The sequence below is a fragment of the Chlamydotis macqueenii genome, chromosome 8 (assembly GCF_036417535.1).
Source record: "Chlamydotis macqueenii isolate bChlMac1 chromosome 8, bChlMac1.mat, whole genome shotgun sequence".
NCBI classification, from domain to species: Eukaryota; Metazoa; Chordata; class Aves; order Otidiformes; family Otididae; genus Chlamydotis; species Chlamydotis macqueenii.
The window spans coordinates 12,222,738-12,244,632 of NC_141563.1; the positions used below are offsets into that span (position 1 = coordinate 12,222,738).

Genomic DNA, 21,895 nt, shown 5'->3' on the forward strand with positions numbered 1-21,895 from the left:
TCTGTGACAGATGAGTGTTGCTGGTTGATGTCTCGTTGGCAAGTGTAGGGGGTAAAGCTGTTGGTGAACCTTTGGTAATGGTGCTTTTGCCAAGATCCGTGCACTGCTTGCGGTACACCTATGTTTAGTTTTCACCGCAAGAACACTGGTGCATTTTTGTGCACCCAAAAAAATGTTCAGGAACTGAGCAGAGTTTGCTTTTAAATTGTTGGTTGTTTTTGAGGGAATTTTTTTTGTTTTGGTTGGTTGGTTTTTTTTTTTCCACAGCTGCCCTGGGCCAAGGTCCTTTTTAAGTTCAGGATGCTTTTCTTCTAGTCGTCTTCCTGCACTGCTGCAAAGAATAAAGAATTAAGAGGGAACAGCTCAGCCTGGATGTTTGCTGCTGAAGAGGCTGTACGATGGAGATTAGGTCTTGGTGAGAGCAGGTATTACAGAGAGAAGAACAGGGGGAAGGGTATGGACCTGGGTAAGAAAAGGACTGTGCATAAATCAAGAGGAAAAACTGAGGATTTTTTTCTCCCACAGATAACTAACTTTTCTGCTATTCTCCATTTTCCACTTCCTAAACCTCTCATGAAAGTCTCTCCTTGCTTTGGGGAGAAGCGTCACTTGAGAATCTTCTCAGAACTTGACAGCGATGTAATAGGGGTATGTAATCTTTTATAATCCTCTCTACAGGTTTGTAATAACCTTTTCTGTTTTGAGATTCCAAAGCGGCCAAGTGGGAATTCAACTGTGAGAGAAAAATGTACTTAATATTCAGGAGCAAAGATGAGTGGTCCTGGGCAGGGAACGAGAACTGCATAAGAAGGAAGGAAAACCCGCTTAGTATGGTAGGAAGGGTCACAGTGATGGCTTTGAGCAACTGCAGGCTGTTTGAAATCCTAGGTATCCTGGGAACCAAATTGGTTTTTACACAGATAGCAGCTTCTGTTGCGGTGATGTCATGAGATTTACAAGGCTGCACAATGAGCTGCTTGTTTGCAGGCACGCACGGGAGGCTGGGCCGAGCATGAAGCGCACCTGCGTGTTTTGCAAGTTCCCCACCTTGATGGGGTTATGTTTTCTGGTTCCACTTGTTGAGCTACGGGGTGCACAGATGATTGCATGGTTTGAGGTTGCTGGCACTCATCCATTCCAGAAGGTGCTGATTTCTCCTGATAGACATATCTTTCACGCTGTCTGTCACAAACCTGGCTGGGTGCAGACCATGAGAACAGAGACAGGGAGAGAGGCGCAGCAGAGGGAAGCGGGGATCAATTACCCTTTGTAAGTTTAGCAATTGGCTATGTGGCACGTAAGAAGCTTAGAGGAGCTCAGCAGTGTTCAAACTAATTGGCAGCTTTAAACTGCTATTAAGAGCCCCCACACCTTTTGCTCAAAGAAGTTGCATGGTGACAGCGAGCTGCTGCAACTTTCTGCTTTCTAATCAGAATTACCCTGCCAGGACAGTTTTAGCTTTATCCTTAATTTTTGCTTCTGCTGCTAGCTCCTTAGCTCTCATTTTTTAGGACTTTGCAAAAAAGCTCGAGACTGTTGGCACACTCAGCATCTGCTCGCTAAACTACTCGTAAGATTTTAAGACTTGTGGTTTCTTTTTTGGAATGACTCCATGGTTCTCCCTTTTGAAAAGAAAATCTCAGTGAAACTGCTCGCATGGTTGTGGCCTAACTGAATTTGTGCTCTCGAGCTTCCGCAGAGCGCTTGTGTTCAGGGGAACACTGAGCCCTTTTAGTAAATATTGGGGGCGAAGGGTGATAAATGTGTTAGCACAGGTCTTGTGAAAGGTTTGGTTTTTGAATCGCATGCGTTAAAGGGAAATGAGAGGGGAAGTCTTGGCTGATCCCACTGTAGTCTCAGCCTTGGTGTGAAAACTGCGGAGCTTTTGATAGGCAAAGTGGCGACGTTGCGAGTCCAGGGCAGATGTACTGACTCGGGACCAAGTTAAATTGGCAGAGGCGACGGAGCTCAGCTGGGGGAGCGAGCCTGCTGCACCTCGCTCGCTGCTGGCCGGCTCTTGTACAAACAAGTCAAATCTTTCCTAGGGAAGGAATGAAGGGGTGGGAATGATGTCAGCAGCGGAGAGGAGAGGCGGCAAGAGCTCATCCTCCTGGGAGATGCCAGGTTTGTGGCTGCATGAACAGGAATGAACAGCGTTCTGTATTTTGTCTGCCGCTGGTTGCGAAGGAGATAGCCCGTGGCTGGCTGTTAGGTGTTCAGTCATCTGATGGCTTAGCCCTTCCCACATAAAAATTACTCCTTACATTTTTTTTTTAATGCAGAAAATCTCTATGAAATTTAAGAATCTGGCTGGTAGCTCAGACCTCGTGGACAAAACCTTGATGCCCACTTTTCCAACGTTAAAGGTCAGTGTTGCTTTCTCTGCTTTGAGGCGAGACTGCTGCATGTGAGAAATTCGGAGCAGAAAGGTGACTCTTCTCCCACCCTGTCTATCACAGATCTCGTCAAAGCTTTCCAGCAACTGGTGGATGAAAGGTGTGCCCTTACCTGTTTGCAGGAGACATGCACAGTCCTTGTTCAGAGGAGGGAAAAAGCCTCAAAACCTTATCCATAAGCAGTGGGCAGCAGATACCTTCAGACTTTTCTCTAAATCTTAAGAGATTCCTTCACCCAGAGTTGGCATACTGATGGTAGGGAAATGGAAACATACACAATAAGGGGTAAAAATTGCCACGGTGATATTTCTGTGAGGGTATGGGGTGTGAAAACTGCACCTGACTAAACAATTTTAAAGTGAATCTGTCTGTGACTTAGGAGATTCTCCACTGGGATAATGGAAAACCAGTTTTTAGACTGTTCCTGATCACTGCCACTCAATAAAAGAGTAGTGGAAAGTTAATATGTTAGATTGGCAAGATTGGCCTATACTAGAAAAATTAAAGATCTTGTGAAGAATTTGTGTTGCAGTGCCAAATGCGTTGGAATCTGAGAAAATCATGGCACTGGTCATGGCTTCTGCCAGCTTCTAAAATATCATTTTCACCTACTTAAACCTTTTATGGCTTTATTCTGTGCAGAATGGATTTTCCAGGTAGCATTTTGGCTGTAAACAGCTGGTGTTAGAGCCTTTTTGATCACTGCTATCTGATGGTTTGACTAAGCTTTCTTTACCTCCTACCCACGATATTAGGTTTCCATACAAGAGTTTGGTTATCACTGCATGCAGCTGCCCGAGGAGAGCAACTGGATTCGGCTGGATTGAGGGCTAGTCGTTGCATGTGTAATTAAGCTTGTTGAGTGTAGCTATTAAATATAACAGAAAGAATTCACGCTAGATACTTACCTCTGTAATAACATCCTACATAAATAGCGTGCCTCTCATCCCAAAGGATCTCCTCGTGCTTTCTACAGCTTTAAATAACACGTATTCACCAGATGGATCTGTTGCTGACCACGAAAATGTAGGTGCCTCTTGACGGAAATGGAGCCACGGCACAGAGTGATGTAGGAGGGCGAGGGAGCAGTGCTGTATCTCACAGTTCCTAGAAAACCTACAATCATTGCCCATGTTGTGATTTGAAATAAAATGGCAGGATTGATGGTTTATTTTTGTAATGTGTACTGGCCACATCTCTTAAGTGTGTTGTGATTCAGAGAATGAATCAACCCTAAGAGCGTCGTGTTTTCTCTGTAGCATGTGAGTCTCCGAGTTACCACACATAGGTATTGAATTTTCCTTACTGTATTATACGACTAGTCATGAGCGTTGTGTATTCTGTGTTGGGACATTGTGGTGGTTATCTGTACCAATTTGGACGATGAGTGTCCCCTCCTTCTCCCAAGTGAATTTGTGCATCATGATAGGTTCTCTTTAAACAATTCTTTCTGATAGTGCCTTTCTGCAGTACCGCTTGGATCAGAAACCATCGCGTACGGCTGAGAGTTGGTTTGAGAAGTAAGAAATGTAAACAAAAGCTGTATCAGCATGAGAGCAAGTGGAAGTTGTCTTGATTTTGCTTTTCCTACCAGACCCTCAGTAACTGACCTCTGTCGTCATCTGCTCTGTGTAAATGTTGGGAGATTGTCCCTCTTCCAGCTGAGCCGGAGTTGCTCTGATGCCTGTGCCTGCTCTCGAGGCGGCAGTGCTTGAGCTCTCTTCTGTTTTAAATCCAGATCCTGCAGATCTTCATCCGAGCGTCGCGCAGCTGTCTGAAATAGTTGTGTATAGACACACAGCTGTATGTCGCGTAGCTCTGCTGTTGCTGTTTATTTTCACTTGCATTAGTGACTTCTTTTGCGGAAATCCTGCCTTATTACAAGATGCAGGTTTAAGGGAATGAAAGGTGTTGAGATACAGTGCATTTCTGTTCTGCCGTATATTTACCTTAAATCATGCTCTTCATCAGCTTTTAGAGACGGCAGAAGTTTAGTGAAGGACTTCTAATTGCTATTTTCTTTGAACCTTCACGTCAATAGTGATTGTTTCAGCTTCTATTCAACTGCCTGATAAAGGTTCAAACTGATGATGATTCAAACTGAACTTTATGCTTGTGCACAGCTGGGTAGGTTGGGGTACTGACAAGCTCTCAGACGACAGGGCTTACCTAAAGTTCTCTGACTCCTGTCTCTATGGTAAGTACGTAAAACAACATGAAAACATTGATATTGGGCAAGTAGACCTGTTGTCAAAAAGTGTTAGGGCTCCTACTAATCTCTCTGAAGGGGAAAAAAAGTTCCTCCCTGCATACAAACTTGGCCACTACATTAGTTACTCAGCTGCTTGGCAGCTCCTTATTGGAAATGGTAGGAACAGAATACGGACCCTAATAAAGTCAACGAAAATTTGGCAGGTACTTCAGTAGGCCCTTGATTTCACCATAGGAGGAGTGTGTTTCAAAAAAGGAGCTTTGACGCATGCCAGGGGTGTTCTTGTCATCACTGAGATGGAGGTTTAATTTTGTGTTTTTATTGATGGTAGGTAGAGAGTGCTTTTTGGCAAAGAAACTGAAGACATGGATTTACCTTTAATGTAGTTTTGTTGGCCTGGTTTCTGCTAATTCTGTACTTTTCATAAAATCATAGAATGATTAGGGTTGGAAGGGACCTTCAAAGGTCATCTAGTCCAACCCCCCTGCAAGGAGCAGGGACATCTCCAACCAGATCAGGTTGCTCAGAGCCTCATCCAGCCTGGCCTTGAACGTTTCCAGGGATGGGGCCTCCACCACCTTTCTGGGCAACCTGTTCCAGTGTTCTATAACTCGCATCGTAAAAATTTTTTTCCTAATTTCCAATCTAAATCTACCCCCCTCTATTTTAAAACCATTACCCCTCGTCCTGTTGCAACAGGCCCTACTGAACAGTCTTTCCCCATCTTTCTTGTAGGCCCCCTTGAGGTACTGGAAGACCGCTATCAGGTCTCCCCGGAGCCTCCTCTTCTCCAGGCTGAACAGCCCCAACTCTCTCAGCCTGTCCTCATAAGAGAGGTGCTCCAGCCCTTTTAACATCTTTATGGCCCTCCTCTGGACCTTCTCCAACTGGTCCATGTCCTCATGGGCTAGTTCAGAAAAGGAGAGGAGATGTCCTCCTTCTGTTTGTGGAAGAGCTGTTGGGGACTAAATGGCATTGAAGCGCTTGTCATCTCTTGAAAATAATTTTCTAATTCTGCCCATTGCCTGCTTTTCAGAAAGTATTCTCCACTTGCAAATGCATTTGGAAATTTTTTTAAAAAAAGAATTGTTGCATACTTGCAATGGAAGATTCAGAAATGTTCCCATCTGATAGCACTAGTACTACTCCCTAAATACCACAAAACTGCCGTGAGTTTTCATATGTCTTACCCTTTCTGTGGAAATCACCTTGGCACTGGCTGCTTCTTTCCTTGTTCCCTCACCCTGCACCAGTCAACATTTTTTTTATTGTAATGTGGTTATGGTATAACTGTTTCATTTTTTTCCCCCTCTTTTAAAAAAAAAAATAAACTCTGTAGTTAAAGAATAATAAGGTACAAGCTGTTATTTGGCTGAGAGAAAGGGAGCTTTGTGGATATTTATAACATGCCTAATGGCATTTCAGAGCCCTGAGGAAAAACAACCCAGTTTCCAGCCTTCAGCTGTGTCGGATATGGCAGGCGGGCAGCGATACTCTTCTGGTTTCAGCAGGGGAGGTTGTACGAGAAGGGGGTTTTGTCCAAGCTGTTACTTAACTGATATTAGCATTTGAAGGCACATAAGGCACGACCTTTAATCCTGTGTGTAGACTAACTGATCTGCTTGCTTGAATGCCTCATTGTAATGATGCAGAATGGAAAGAATTGCATCAGACCAGAGAAAGAAATCTTCTGTCACCAGTACTTGCATATTGAGGTGTGTGACTGCATGAGCCCATCCCACACGTAACATCTGCAGAATCAAAGCTTTCAGGTGCACCTCCCTGCTCTCTGCTCTAACTGCTGTCCAAAATTGCATCCATCAGCGAGTTACCCTCCAGAGCACGAGCCCTCCTGTATGACCTGGTAGATAGTAGCCCCAAAGTGAGGAAGGATAGCCCTGATTTCTGGTCTTTCCCAAAAGTGTAAGTGGTCCTGGTTACACATGGACTTTCTGCCATTCACTTCCACAGCGATTCAAACAGTGGTGGTAAATTAACTTTATGGGGCATTAGTGGAAGAGGTTGGTGGGTTTTATTACATTCATGTGGAAAGTTTCAGCCAAGAATGTAAAATGAAAACTGAAGATGAAGAGTACTGGAAAGCAGAACAGGGTTTGTGAACCGACTGAGTGTATATGTGATATTGTGTAAAGTCCCAAAGAGTCTTCAGTCTAAACTGGTAACAAATTTCAGACGAAATTTTGAAGTTACAGCTGTTGTGAGAGGCTCCGAAGAGGTCAACCACGCAAGAGTGCTAGCTGAGAAATAATTTAAATAGATGGGACAAATGCACCCAAGCTACACTGCAGTTTTTGTTGCAGCGAGTTTTCTTGTATTGTGTATTCAGCGTCCGTCTAGTTGGCGAGATGGGCTTGCACCATCAGCCTCGGGGAGAGAAGTGATGTTACGGGATCTGAATCATCAGAACACCAGCTCGCAACTGCTCTTCTTTGTGAAGAGAGCGCTTGGTCAGCCTGCAGGGATGGTGGGGCTGTGTACTGACATGTGTTCAAAAGGATACCAGTACAAACACAAAATATTAATGCTGTGGTGTTCTCTAGTGGTGATTGACAGCTCCAGACACCAAGATGGCACATTACTCTGCCAGCAGCCTGTGGAAAGCCGTTCTGATGTAGCCAACTCTCTTGGCAGCAGGGCCGTGGCTGGCCTGCAGCGCCTGATGACTCAGTTAAGTCCCAGAGTTGTTATTGCAGTAGAAGAAGTCGTTCTGTTCTTGAATTTCTTTGTGCAGCCCATAGATCAGTTGGATGGTCTCCTGCCAAGGCCCATACTTAGTAGAAATTATAATGCGAAAGTCTTTTTGGGCTGGGCAAGTCGTGACTGTAGATGCGGCGTAGGGGCTCATAGTCCAGAAGGGTTTTCCTTTGCCATGGGGAAGTCTACTGGCACTTCAAAACATAGTTTACTTGGTTATCACTCAGCGTAGCAGCTGGAGGCACTCTCTTGCTGCCAGCCCACCCACGTGAGCAGGACAGGACATGCTTTCATCTTTTTTTCCCCTCGGTAATTAATCATGTGCTTTCGTTACCCAAGAGATGAGATCCCTAGAGCTCTGGTCTTCACATTTATGTTGCGTACTCATGTGAGAAGCCGGTGGCTTCATCCTTCTTGCTCATCTTCCCTCTGTCAGCCTGTTGCTCATAGGTTTGTCTTGCTTGGGTGTGGGCAGAGTTCATGTGCTGCTGTTTGGGAAACCGAGCTCGAAGCAGGAGCAACAGTGGTTTTATTTTGCATCTGGTTAGGTTTTTTGTTAGACACCATGATAAATGTAAGTTGAAGTTGTGTCAAAAATCTACTTGGAGGGTTAATATCTGTAAGATGGACAAATAAGTAACTTGTGAGAGTCTGTTGTGCTCCAGGAGTCTGCACAAATACACTTCTGCTTCATAGAGATTGTGGTGGTTTCCCTTAATTATGCTTAAGCCTAAGTAGAATTTTGGGCAATTTTGAGGTACACAACATTGCTTGTCACTATCGGAAACCAAGCTTTGTTAGGAGAGGTAACAGTGTGGAGCCTGATTCTGAATCTCAGCTTCTTTCCTGAATTATCTCATCTGAAATTAAGGGAGCAAAGGTGCATTTCATGATTATTCAGAGCCATGCAGTCCTCTTCGTTTTCTTTGTCAGTTTCTGTGTTTCAAGCATTCTTCTGAATGATCACAAAAATCCTACTGCAACATGAGGTTGAACTAGGTACTGAAAGCCTATTTTCAAGTTAATTCTCCAGCTTTAGAAGTTGACACGTTCTTTTCAATGTGGCGACAAAGTTGCTATTATGTGCAGGAAAAGAGCATGAAGATGTTAGAGCTTTTTTTGATCCTTAGGTGGGATTTGGCATACACGAGGTCTACAAGGAGTGAAATCTGTTGGAGGGGTTCAATATTCGACGTTGAGTGCTTGCGTTTCGACTTGCGCTCTTCCTTGCGGTTGGGAAGGTGCCGGGTGTTTGAGGATTCGCTGGCCTCTAGTGGGGAAGCTGGGTAGAAGCTACAAGAAGCATCTGCTTCGCTCTGTGTAAGCTATGGATTAGCATGTGTGCTAAAAGGAAGCTAACATTACAAAACACTTGGGTTTTGAACACTCTTTTTGCCTAATGGGCTCCTAAAATAGTTGTTGAAGGAGGTCCTGGGCTCCCGTGCAGCAACTTCCAGACAACATCCTGATTTTGCAGCGTCTGTTGTAGTCCTCTTAGAGGTAGTTTAGGGACTTCAGGAATCCACAGCATATACATTGAGAATGGCTGATTTTTAGATCAATGCAGGTGTAAATATATAAAACTAGAGTGCAAGGTAGAACCAAAACTTAATGTTACAAAGCAACCAGAACTTAATCGCAAAACTTTAGAAAGAGATGACTTGAAACTGTTTTCTGAGTTTGTATAAATGGTGCTACCCATGGCTCTGTTGCATACCTCCTTTTTTATCTTATTCATATAGAATTTTTGTCTCCTATAAAGATATTTTAATAAGTTGACTGCACACTTGAATTCCTACTGCCACCTTCTTTGCACCCGGTCTTCTCGTAGCCCTGACAGCATGCCTTGCTGCTCTGTAGCTTGCTCTGCTTTTGAGCTTGCCTGCTTGGCAGTGAAATCTGCCTGTCTACTGCACTCGTTCATGTACTTGCCTTTCCCAGTCTTGGAGAAAACTTCTTCGTAGTGAGAGGTACAATGTGATACCTACCTCAAGCCTGAGAGACTTAAGGGAAATTAATTTTAAAATAGATGATCAGCATGGGGAGCAAAACAAGCTGGATTTTGTTTTAGTTTGGGTTTTGGGTTTTTTCCGGTTGGTTGGTTGTTTTTTTTTGGTTTGTTTTTTTTTTTTTTGTTGATTTTTTGTCACTATAGTGGCTGTGGCTAAATGAAACTGCTGGAAGACTCCTATCTGTCACAGTTTAATCAAATAGCTTCCCTACCAAAAGAAGCCAGTAAGCCCTTCTCAATTAAATGCCCATCCTTTTGAATTTTTCCCTCCATTCTTCAAGCCTGCCTTCTTGATCCACATCTTCCTTCCTATGTCTCTCCACCCTTAGTCTCAAATAATTTAGTTTATTGGGATTCAGGGTATATTCAGGGCCGTACCCATCTAACCACATTTTTGAGAAGGGAGAGCAGGGAAGGTGAAGTTTGCATGAGAGCTCTTGGTCTTTTGTTTTGATTATATTTGAGTCTTTGAGAAAGACATTTATATTCATCTTGAGTATTGTCATTTTTGTAAGTCACGCTGTAGATAAATAAGTATTCGTAGTGTGCCTTGAGTAGTGTTCCACATGGGTGCCTCCCGGGATTAGCATCTTGTCTTTCAGTCTGCTGAAACAGGTACTGCTAAGTACAGATTGCAGTTTCGGTTCGCATCTAGCTGCAGAACCACAAAAGCAAAGAAGGTGGTTAATGAGACACGCTAATGATTCTGGTGTCATGGTTTTCTGTTTGTAGATGTGAAAGGACCACCTACACACAGACTGTCCTGCGGCCAGTCCCCCTACACCGAAACGACGACATGGGAGAGGAAATACTGCATCCTGACGGACAGCCAGCTGGTGCTGCTCAACAGGGAGAAAGAGGTGAGAGATGCTCACGTTGACCACTCAGGATTTACCTTTTGACCTTTATTGGTAAAACAGGAAGGCACCTTTTTTCATCTCCCCTTTATTTTGTTTATGAGCTTAGTGAAATGTGTGAAAGGGGGGAAAACGGGAGCTAACATATTCTGCGTATGGATGGCATGGTGCACACGGTTATAATCCAGCTGGCCCGGATGCAGATTGCCTGGAAGAGGGGACAGCAAACTGTGTGCATCCAGAATTCCCTGCTGAAGTTTTATAGCCTGTCTTTAAGTCTGCAATTACATCTTCCGATGTTATTGCTGCTTTTAACGGTAGTTAAGGCCACCACAGCTGTGTAAACCTACCTCCTCACGTCAGTGTAGACATAAAGGTAGGGAAGAGTGCAGTAAAGGTAGGGGAAAAGGGATTTATTTGTGTCTGTACTGGAGTGCTGGACAGAGAAGGGGTGTGCAGTCTTCACACTGTACAGTCATCCTTGCCGCAGTCACAAGGTAAATTGATTGAGGCAAAGGTTTGCCCTCTCTCCTGTTAATTGCAGCAAGGAAGATTGGGTGCCCCTTGGCATGGATACTCAAAGCTATTGCAACCGTGTTTGCTTTAGTTATAAAATTACTCTGTATGTGGTGCGTGTATGTAGCATGTAGTACTTGGCATTGTGCCTAGCCACGAAGGCACTGTCAGCACGGTTAAAGAACAGGCATGTTTTAGTTGATTTGAGCACTGAACAAACAAACGCCGATAAGTCTCTTCTCCTAGACTATGCCATGATATCTTTTTTTCTTGTGATAGTTCATGTCCACAGGCTGTCATGAATACATGAGCTTTAGAAGCATTTGCTAATGCTCCTGGGTTTGTTTGTTTGTTTAATTGTTCTACTGTAGGTTTATCCTGTTTAAAAATAAATATTTCAGGAGGAGCTGTAAAATAGAATGTTTTCAGATTACTGAAACAGATTTTGTTACATATAAATTCCCATGAATTTGAGTCTAATACCATGGTTTACTACATTTGGAGATGACCTGAATTTTTGGTTTTTAGTTGCTTCTTTTGAAGCTTCTGTGTATGGCTGTAGAAAAGCTAAGAGTATAAGACTTGTTTCTGATGTAACACTAAATACTATTCATCTTCAGCTATGATCAGGTTTATTTACAAGGGCTGAAGTATTTCCTTGCATAGGGAGAGTAGGAGGAAATGATTTTTGAGAAGGACTTGAGTTATTAGAAGGGAACAACAGTAATGCTAGTGTGTAGGAGAGGTGATCAAACGCAGAGAAGATGGAAGGCCCATATCATGATGTTTGTTTACTGTGTAATTCTTTTTCTAGTCTGACAGGACTGTCACCTAAGGAATTAACATATATACTGAAGAAACTTAAGGACATCTGAGAGTTTTATTCTAAAAGCTGTGCTGTACCAGCACAGCTGGGATAAAAGGGTGTATCTCATTAAAGAAACGTAATTGAAAGCAACACTGGCTCATATCACAAATAATTACCTGAACGTGGTAATCATGTACTTATGGGCTCTTAATTTCTCCTACTGCATACAGTTAAAAGCATTTTGCTGGGAGTAAGATTTGCTTAGATCCTGAGGAGTAAATATGGGAAGTCTGATGTATCTCTTGTGTGTTAAGTCATTGTTTAAATACACTGGTTTTTTGTCAGAAGCTGGAGAAATTCAGCATGAGGCTATACAGAGCCTGAGTTTTAAGTGCAGCAGTTACACCAAAAAATTGAGCAGTAGACTTAATCTTTGCAGTGTGCTTGCAAAGGAGGCAGCCTGCCCGATCGCAGGAACTTGGTTTGGGAAATGCTGCATGCAGATGGGCCAAGCAGACATCCCTTTGGTGCAGGTGTGACTCCACATGCGATGGTTTCAGAAGCTGGTAGCTGGAGTCAGATTTGCCATTCTGATTTTAAAGTAATTTGGGATTACTGTAAGTGAAAGGAAAAAGGGAGCTCCTTGCAGAGTTTTGAGTACCCTGTAGGAAAATAAAAGGTTGTTTTAATCTAACTTCTGAGTCTGTACACACAGCAGTGTACATGTGAGCCCTTAAAGAAACGCAAAACATATAGGAGTAGAACTGGTAGTTAAGAGAGAGAAACACACAGAGCTGATACTCTGGATTTGCACCTTCTAATTTTTCTGAAATAGAGGTATCCCTTGTAGCTTTCATGAGAAAGGGAAGGGGAGGCAACTCAGTTAAATTTTACTTGGCAAGTCATTGAGAATTGAAAGAGGCTCTGTGAAGTGTGGTCTAGAAGTAAGACTGAACAAAGGCCTAAGGCAGCAATGGGAAGAGACTCTTGGGAAGAGCGTAATGATTGAAACGTGTGTAGGAGGGGAATTGAAAAAGGCCCATGAGTGAGACGGAGAGCCTAAGCAACAGACCAGGTGAATGAGGAAGAGGGAGGTTACGTAAAGAAGAAAAAAGAAGATTCTGTTTAGATTAAAATTATTGTAAAGGTGATGCTGGAGGAGGTTTTTCATTAACCCAAAATGAGGTGGGATAGGCAGCAGGAAGCTGAAGATGGAGAGCTTCCTGCTCTGAACATGGAAACTGCTGATAGAGTGGGTAGGTCAGAATTCATTTGGGCTGCTGAAGAGGATCTCAGGAACAATGAGAGGGACACAGTGATACCCATCAGTAAGGGGGTGAGTGTGGGGGAAGAAGGAAGAGATATTAACAGCAGAGTGCCCTTGCAGCTGAAAGGGAGCACTTGCATCATCGCAAGGCTGGTGTAATTTGAAAACTGTCGGTCTGAAGCATCTCATTTTATTCTCCTTGCATTTGCTTTGTTACTTCACGGAATAAAAATCCGAGAAGCTTAGCCTGTGTGAAATTGAAAGGGAACAGAAATGTTCAAAGTTGATAATACTTTGTAGAATCGTTGTGCAAGTATGTATGTCAAAGCCAAAGAGTAGGAAAACACATGCAAAATGAAAAAAAAATAAATGAATGTCTTGGTTGCTTCAGGTATAATCCTAAATTTGGTTGTTTTTTTTTTTTTTTCAGTTAATGCTGTCAAAATACAGCATTATGAATTGCACAGATTTTTAAGACTGAGGGAACAGTATAGAAATAAACAAAGTAGTAAAAATCTTTTTATTCTTATACCATCCCACCAGTACAGATTTATTGTCAAGGAAGTTTGGATCGAGTATATGCAAGAGAGATTTTTCGCACTGTGCAAGCACAAGAGTATTTTGGAAATCAGGAGAAATTTCAAGGTACAACTTGATCCAAAAATATCTGTAATTACTTAGACAAAAATAGTCTGAAGGTATCACCTTGTGCAGTGTAGAAAAATATTAATTACTTGACACCTTGTCAACTCTATAAAATGAAAATAGGTGAGACTGAAGAATGAAGATTATAAATGAAGGGAAGAGAGTGATGCCCAAAAAGTAAGTAGAAAGCATGAATCCCTGTAGGGATATGAGAGACAACCTAGCAAATAAGGACTCATGAGTGACAGGAGATGTGCAATTACTGCAGTGTATCATGGTATTGTAATATCTAGCAGCATCTTCCAAGACTAGGAGAACAGGTCTAGATTGATTCACTTACAAACCAGGGGGTTTTTTGTTTGTTTTTTTTCCTACGAGAAAGGCAGTTTCCCACTGTCAGGAGGATGTAGATATTTTCATCATTTGTGAAACCTGTTCCATAGGGGAGGAGCTGTGAGGGCACAGAAAAAGTGTCTGCAAAATCAGTGCCATTTAAAGAGGGAAAGGGAATGAGTTAGTGTTTATGAAGAGTGATATCAGATAGATAATCAATCCACTGCACAGCACTTCCATGAGAAATGTGACAAATGGCTGCCTCTGGCTTCAGGCTGCTTTTTAGTTAGTTTTTGTCTGTAGCTTGGCTGCTGTCCTGCAGAATCTTTTAATTCTGTGTTCAGTTGGAAATGAAGATGAAGAACACTTTTCACTGTGTTAAACTCTTCCTTTTTCCTCCCTGCACCCAAACCCTCATCTTTCTTCTTGGATTTAGAGGTGTTTATAATCAAGGGCAAAGGATAGTAAACATCCACATTCACTGTGACAAGATCTACTGGTTATTGCTGCTGGTGACAGAGGCCAGCAGCAGGACATCTCTGATGGATTTTCCTAGTCTTCTATCTCCTGTGACTGACACAGGAGTGGAGTGACAGTGGTGATCCCAAAAGAAAACAGCAAAAGCAGACACTGATGCGTGGGGCCCCAGGGAAGGGTCTTCAGAAATGCCCACTGCCATTCTCAAAAGACTTGTCATGTTGATATCTTACAGCAAATATGTTTTACCTGTAAATAGGAGTTTGTCAAGGCTGAACTCAGCTGTAAAAAAAAGATTTGCTTCAATTCCTAGGTGAAATTAATTATTTATTTTCCAAGTGGCCAAAGAAATGTTTGTCAACATTTGTCAACAGTGGATTTTTTTATGTCAAATTTTAGCCAGCTTCTAACTTTCTCGAGAAAGCTAAAAATTAAAATGACTTATTTAACTGTTTTGTTGACGTGATTCCAGACTTCCTGACTATTAGTTCAGAAGAGGTAGCAAGTTCTCAAGTTTTTGTCTTGACTCAGTCTTTTCAATCTTGAAAAATCTATCTGCAATGAAGAAACTTTTTTTCCTGCTACTTTTTTTTTTTGAAAGAGCATAGCTTTGCTCGCCTTTAAGAGGCAATTAAATGCTTGTAAGCTCTTATTTCTGTTTCTTCTGAAATCCATTAATCATCAAACTACTAGAAATCCCAAATACAACCTTTTTATACCTAAAAAACATATTCAGTGGCAGGTGAGCTGTGATACTGTTAAAGAGTTTAGAGTCCAAACTCCGAACTTGTCCTCATTAAATTGTTAAAATTACCAGTGAAACACAGTCTACAGTCAAAATTATCAAGATTGCCAAAATCGTCAGCATTTGGACTGTCCCTACATACCTTCTTGTCCCAGACTTGCACTGCTCAGAGTCCGGCCCTGATCCAACAGCTTCAGTGCGTCAGCTCAGGGTCGGACAGTTCCCAGGCTGGTGAAGTCTCAGCAGGGCAATGAACAGGGTAACAAAGCTGGATGGAAAAAAAAAAAAAAGAGCTGAAAGCCTAAATTGCCGTTAGAGTCCTGACTCTGCAAGACTTTGTGACGCTCTTCGATCCTTTGCTGAACTGCTTGTTGGAATGGCAAGGGCTGGAGGCGGGTCGGGAAGATCGCTGGTGTCTGGCTTGGTGTTTACATGGTATTTAGCTGTGCACTTGCTTATGTTTCAGTGCCACCCCCTCTGTGAATCGTTTGACCTACCGCAGGGTAGTTTATATAACTGTTTAAAAACTTGTCCCGCCCCAAGAGATGCAGAGCTGCTGACCGAGATCATTTCACGTGTTCATGAAGCTGTATTTTTAACAGCTGGACTTATGCTAAGCAATAAATGATGTTCCTTCAGTCTTGTAGTTAGTTCTTTTTTGTCAATATAGACTGAGACTATGGTTTTGGAGGAGTGTTACTGAAAATAACAGCACTTTTAAGTCAGACTTAAGTGGGGATCTTTTTTAGCCACTTCGCTACTTTAGTCTTGTCCATTAAATTGTGTGATGTTTGTATTTTCTCTAGTTTAGATCAAGCTATGTAGCATTAAAATGTTCTTCCTTATACAGTTTATGGAATTATTGCGTGAAATAAACAGTACCAGGTTTTTCTCAAGCCACTATACAGGCACTAACAAAAGCAGGCTGGTTGCTAGTAGGGACTGTACTGCTCTAGATGAGCACAGCTACAGCAGTGAACCGTTTTTAGTGTGCAGCCTAACCGTGTTTTCCTTGTCTGGGTAAATGTTGAGTACAAAAGGCTAAGTGATCCAGAATTAGGACCTGAGCTCTCAGACAGTCTTCCTGTTAATGGCTCAGTTCCTCTTTGAAGATAAACCCTATCTCTGGTATGCAGAAGTAGATTTGTTTTTGACACTGACTCCCGGTGTCCTGCAGCCTGTTTGCTTTTCCCAAGGACACAAAGGGCAGCGTGGCCTCAATCACCATTCTCTTCCTCACCCTCGGCAGCGACTCAGTACATCCATAGCATCCTCTTGGCTATCGTCACTGTTCTTATATACGCTGTTATCAGGGTGCTAGTAGTGCTCTTTCTTCGTGTCAGTGGATTAAAAGAATGTTTCTATCATCCCGTGTCCAAAAGCACACACAGATACTGAAGAGGTATACTTCAGAGAAAAGGGATTCTATTCATTTCTGTTAAAAAAAATGTAATAGTGGAGAAATCTGTCCCGCAGGAGCTGTATTGGTACAGAGCTAGCAGTTAAGTGCAACAGGTTCACTGGGAAAGGAGGGTCACAGGGTGGCAGCTCGATGCTTTTAAAGTGTGCTGAAGCAGCTGTGTGGTACGACTGGTAGTAGCTCTTCTGGAGATACAGCTTGCAGCATCCCACCAAAACGCTCTGAAGGAAATCAGGAGAGGCAGAAGAGGTGGTGGAGCAGAAGGGTGTTTAGAAGGGAATAGAGTCTAAATGGAGCCTCCAGATGAAAAGTGAAAATCTAATATGTGATCTTGACTGAATGAATCTAGCATAAACTAACAAAATTAGTCTCTGCTTAACTTTCTGGTGTGCTCTTGCACAGAGATCGTTGGGCAAAGAAGCTGCTGTAAAAATGTACCAGCAAAGAAAGTAGCCGTAACAGAATAACCACTTGGGGTTTGGGAAACTTCTTTTGAAAAATGAGCAGTGTTGAAGGAGACAAATAGACTAGTGTAGTAATAAATAGCATTAAAAAAATGTCCATAAGAGAATGCTAAGTGCTTAAAAGTCAGGAAATGCCAGAACTAGTTTGTGAGAGCCATTGTAGTGCAGCCTGCTTCTAAAATAATACAGTATCTTGTGCATCTTTTACAACCTTCAGTACAAATGAATAATATCTTTTTGTTTGCTATTAATACTCAGTTTTCAGAGATGATTGAAGATAGGAAAGGATAAGCAGCACAGGAAATATGAGAAGGGGTTCTTTCTCTAGCTGTAAGCTGTCTTGTACGTAGCGCTAAGGAAATAAATTGCCATATTGCGTGTGTCACAGTTGTGCTGCTGAAGCCAATGTCCTCATCAGAAGTGTGCTGAGATGTTTTGGGCACTGGAGGGGGTTGTGCCTGCCTCCAGCCCCTGGATGCTGCATCTTTCCCTCATCCCCGGAGTTTCTTCCAGCTGTGGACTGTAAGGGCTTAAGGCAGCCACTGGGTTACAGGTTCCAGATACGGTAACAGGCACCAGACCAACAGCTTTAGGGATAAACAATTTATCTCTAAATAACGTTGCGGTAACAAATACAGATCAGGAGTGTGATTATCCAGGTTGTTACAACAAGAAATGCAGTAGTTCAGTAGCATAATTATCCAGGTCAAAACAGCAGCAAATCCAGTAATTCACTAGTACTGAGCTAAACTTAATATCTGAGCATGTAAAGACCTGCAAAACCATGGTCATAACCACGATTGTCAGGCAGGCCAGCAGGAAGCAGGGCATGGCTTCCTCAGACGATTGACTTGGACCAGCCAGTGGGCTCAGGGAATTCCCAGTTCCCCAACTGAGGTGTCCTCTTGTTGAGACATGGAAGCACTAACTGGATGTTTTAGTCAACCATCACATCACACCTCTGGCCCCGCTCTGTGCCAGTTCTTTGGGGCCTGTGGGGCCCAGAAATAATGTGTAAGGCAGTGCTGGCCCCAGGTGCCCACCCCACTCGCCTGGGTCACTACCGTGGTAACAGTGCTTACCATGGCCCAAGAGCCTGTTTGGCTTGGTTCAGAGACCGGTGTTTCCCATGCAGTTTCTATCTTTGGTGACGAACCTTTCAGCAGTTTGGGGGATCTTTGCTGTCTTTTGAACCTCTTCAGAACAATGTGTATGTTCTTCAGAAGGGCGCAGTGAAGGATGCTTTCCCCCTGTTGGAAGCAATATTGTCTTCCTGCTGGAGGGATGTCTTTGTGGGCCAGAGCAATCTGAATTACACCTCTGGCGAGCAGATAACTGTCCAAAGTTTTTGTCTCTCTGCCTTTCTATATGTGAAGCAACTGGTACTTGAATTAACCTGTGCTTATCGTGTAAACAAAATCAGGATGGACAAAGGTGTCCATATAAATTCATGAAGTAGTCGGGTTCTCTTTCTTATCCTCCAAATCCCTCTCTATGTTTTTGGGGGTTGGATTAGGAGTACATCAGGCTCATTTGTTATTCCAGACATAGGTGCTGTGGATGAAGAGACTATAGCTTCGGCCCTTTTACAGCTCTTGGCTGTTGTCTGAATGCCCTGCAGCTGTAGTGGTAGGTAGCACAATTTACCACTTTTTTTTTGAGCATAAGCACCTCTCTAGCAGAATTTAGTCATCCAGGCAGGTGTTTAAAGGCAAACCCTGGGGAGTCAAGGTCTGCGAGTTTCAGAAGAGAAACAAGATGTTTATGCATTTGGTACTTTTAAAGAGGATTAGCCTACAGAATTTTATTATTATGAAATAGGGAGGACCCCAAGCCTTTCTTGGAGTCTTCTGAGGCCTCACTTCTAGGATGAGTTTGGCGTAATCATAGAAGGTATTCCCTTTCTCCACGTGCCAGAGACAACCAGCCACATACCTGTTTTTCTCTGACATGCTGTAGCTGATTGCTGAATGTGTGCTGAGACTGCAAAAATCCTTTTGTAATCTCAAATTTCTGCATGTAGCTATCTGACCAGCAGCCTCTGACCTGACTTTCCCAGCATGGAAGCCAGCAAGGCAAGGCAGCAGTGACCCCAGCGCCGCGGAACCAGTTTCAAAAGGCAGGACAGTCTTGTTAGTCAGATGGGTCGTGGCTTGATGTGTCAAGATGTATTGTGACTTGTTACCTCTGGAGCGCAGGTTGCTGCACATCTGCGTGCAGCCCTCTCCGGGTTGCGTGTTCCCCAGCGCTCCTCACCGCTGCAGTACTTTCCCGGTGAGCCGCAGGAATTTTGTGGTAAGGCAGGGCATGCCGAACTGCATCTGAAAGTTGAAAATTAATGAGCAGAAAATTAAGTTCGTATCAAGATGGCATGTTAACGCCATGGCCCAGTGGCAGATTAACAGCTGTTTATATCTTGTTTATGCAGGTGCCTGTCGATGGGATCCCGGAGCCACAGGCGGATGCTACCAAAGGGCGCTGCCTGCGTCGGACGGTGAGCGTCCCCTCCGAGGGCCAATTCCCCGAGTACCCACCAGAGGGGGCCGCCAAACTAGGTAAGCCAAAACCTTGGCCACAATAAATTGATTTTCATTTGTAGCTGCAAGCTGTTATCAGACAGCACTGCTTCCTGGGCAGCATCCTTGCAAAGGAGCCTGGTGAGGTGCAGGTTGCATCGCAGCCTGGAGGTGGTGGAGGTCGTGCGACTGTGGCATTGTTTGTAAATGCCTGCCAGCAAAATGACTTCCAAACACCAGGATTTATCCAATTGTCAGTGAGGTTATGGGGTACCAGAGAAGCTGGGCTGTTGCAGCAGATGGGAAGGTTTGTAGCTGTGTTTGTAAGTAGGCAGCCCAAGGATTTACACCTGAGAGCTGCTGAACGCAGGTCTCTAGGACTACAGCTTTTGCAGATAGCTGCAAGTGGTTCCCGCTGGTTTTTAGAACTTGCAGGTGGTTATGTTTTACCTCGCTTTGAGTCTCTCTAGAATTTCCTTTGCTTTCTATTTTCATAACAAGTACTGGATAACAGGTTTTTCTGTAGCTTACCTCATGCCTGTTCAGGGTGCAGTTCCTAAAAGAACCGACCAACCAACTGCCTGCTGCTGTTGGCTATAATTATACATGTTGAATCTAGGGAAAGCAAAAGAAAAGGAAAAGTGTTAAAAGTGATAGGCAGCAGCTCTGTTGCAGTAGTTTCCCCAAGTCCAGATTTGGCCCAGTTCCTCCTCTTTATTCCACCCCACCTGTGGTTGCACAAAGAGCATCATTCCAACTCTTTGCAGAAGAAAGAAAGAGTGAAGGGAGGCAGCAACCACACACAAGTGAAACCTTCTTTCTATTCCCAACCTATGCAAGAAGCTGTCCTTGGCATAGGCTGATAGCGTCTAGGAGTAATTCTTCCTTAGTTCAGCTGTAAAAAATACCAATTCTGAGAGAGAGTGAGCTATGAGGAAAAAGGCAACGTGCATCTCTAAACAGTAAAGCAGCCTTGATAACATCATTGTCAAAGGTGAAGAGCAGGTAAGGTATTTTTCATTTCACAGGCTCAGCTGTTTTCTATGCCAAGGAATTTTATTCTGTGAGTATATTGCGCACAAGTCATTAAAATCCCACTCTTCCAGATAGTTAATTAACACATTGCAGCTGTAGTACTTGCTTATTTGTACTTGCCAATAGCACTATTTAACTCTTTCTTATTTGAGGAAAGCAGATAGGGTTCTTTTTTTGGCTTTGTTTGGTTCCTGGGTTAGAAGTCTGAAAAGAAGCAGGGCAGGTCGGGGATTTAGGAGGGAAAACTGCAAAATTCTTGGGGCTTAATGACATAACAGAGCCCCGATTGGATTTGTTTGTGGTGTTTCAAACACAACCCTAAATATCATCTTGTTTTGCTATGTGAACAATTATTAATTCTTGTTCAGAACTAAAACCAGTATTAAACATGTTTACACAGTGTTATAGGCAAAGTACTTTCTCCAGATGTGTGACTAGTGAGATGAACGAAGAATCATATTGTAACCAGTCTGCACTAGACAACGAATATTATTTACAACTTTGCAAGCTAGAAAGACCCTTAAAATCTAGGATTTAAATGCCTTATTTTTCTATACCATATGCAAAAAATGCATAGAAGAATTTTTAGTCTTCACTGAGCATCTGAATAGCTGGAAATCCCAGTATTGTGTTTTTAAATGTAACCTTGTAACCTTTGTCATTTTTCTTGAATTGGCACACAGAATGGATGACAGTGCCATTTGGGTATACACCTTTTGGGTATCTGGGTATACACCAAAGTACTATGTATTTTGCTACAATTTTAGATGCATGTGGCATCCTGTAGCATGCTACTTAGTGTATGCCTGACAAGAATATATTAAAAGTACAAGAGAAACTCATATCCACATGGTCTTCTCCATATGAGAGCTGCAACTGTAGTGAATATAGATGTCACAAACTGTGTGGAGCTGAAGGAAGCAGGCATGCCGTGGGAGGGGAAAATGAGCTGGAGAAAAATTGAGCAATGCCCATTCTATGAGGAGGGATGAGGGTAAGGTTATATATAATCTCTGATTGCAATGCCCTGGGTAGTTCCCTTGTTTTCACATCCTGGTTAGAAATGTCTCCTATCATGATTACAGAATTCCTGCTAACGGAAAAAAGTGGGTTGATAGAGAGCAGTTGGAATAGCTTTGTGTCAAGATGTTGAGCCAGAGGACAAACCAGTGAATGAAACCATTTAACATCTTCATAAAGAGAAAGAAGCGGATGGTAGCAGCCAGAACATATCACCAGTGGTACAGATAACAAGTGAACTAAAATAGCTTTGGAATGGACACCAAAAGCTGAAAAGTACAGCAGAGGCAGCTGAAATATCTAGTGGAGAAATTGCTGTGCAGAGCTGATAAGAATATCTAGCTTGTCCTAGGGAGGCATGTGCATAACATGGCAACAGCAGGCGTTGCATCTTATGATGATATCTGAAATTACTGCTTGCGGAAGAGCTCCTTAGGGCTGGCTCTGGTGCAGAGGTT

The 21,895-nt window shown here is 43.0% G+C and overlaps 1 protein-coding gene across 8 annotated transcripts in view; it reads left to right on the forward strand.

Moving 5' to 3' along the window:
- Positions 1-21,895, forward strand: part of RASAL2 (RAS protein activator like 2) — a 187,311-nt gene that overhangs the window by 74,225 nt on the left and 91,191 nt on the right. For all 8 annotated transcript variants that reach the window (XM_086754063.1, XM_086754065.1, XM_086754066.1 and 5 more), the window contains exons 2-3: positions 10,067-10,194; positions 19,295-19,421. In XM_086754063.1, the coding sequence (XP_086610189.1) occupies positions 10,067-10,194; positions 19,295-19,421 (255 nt within the window). The remainder of the gene's footprint in view (positions 1-10,066; positions 10,195-19,294; positions 19,422-21,895) is intronic.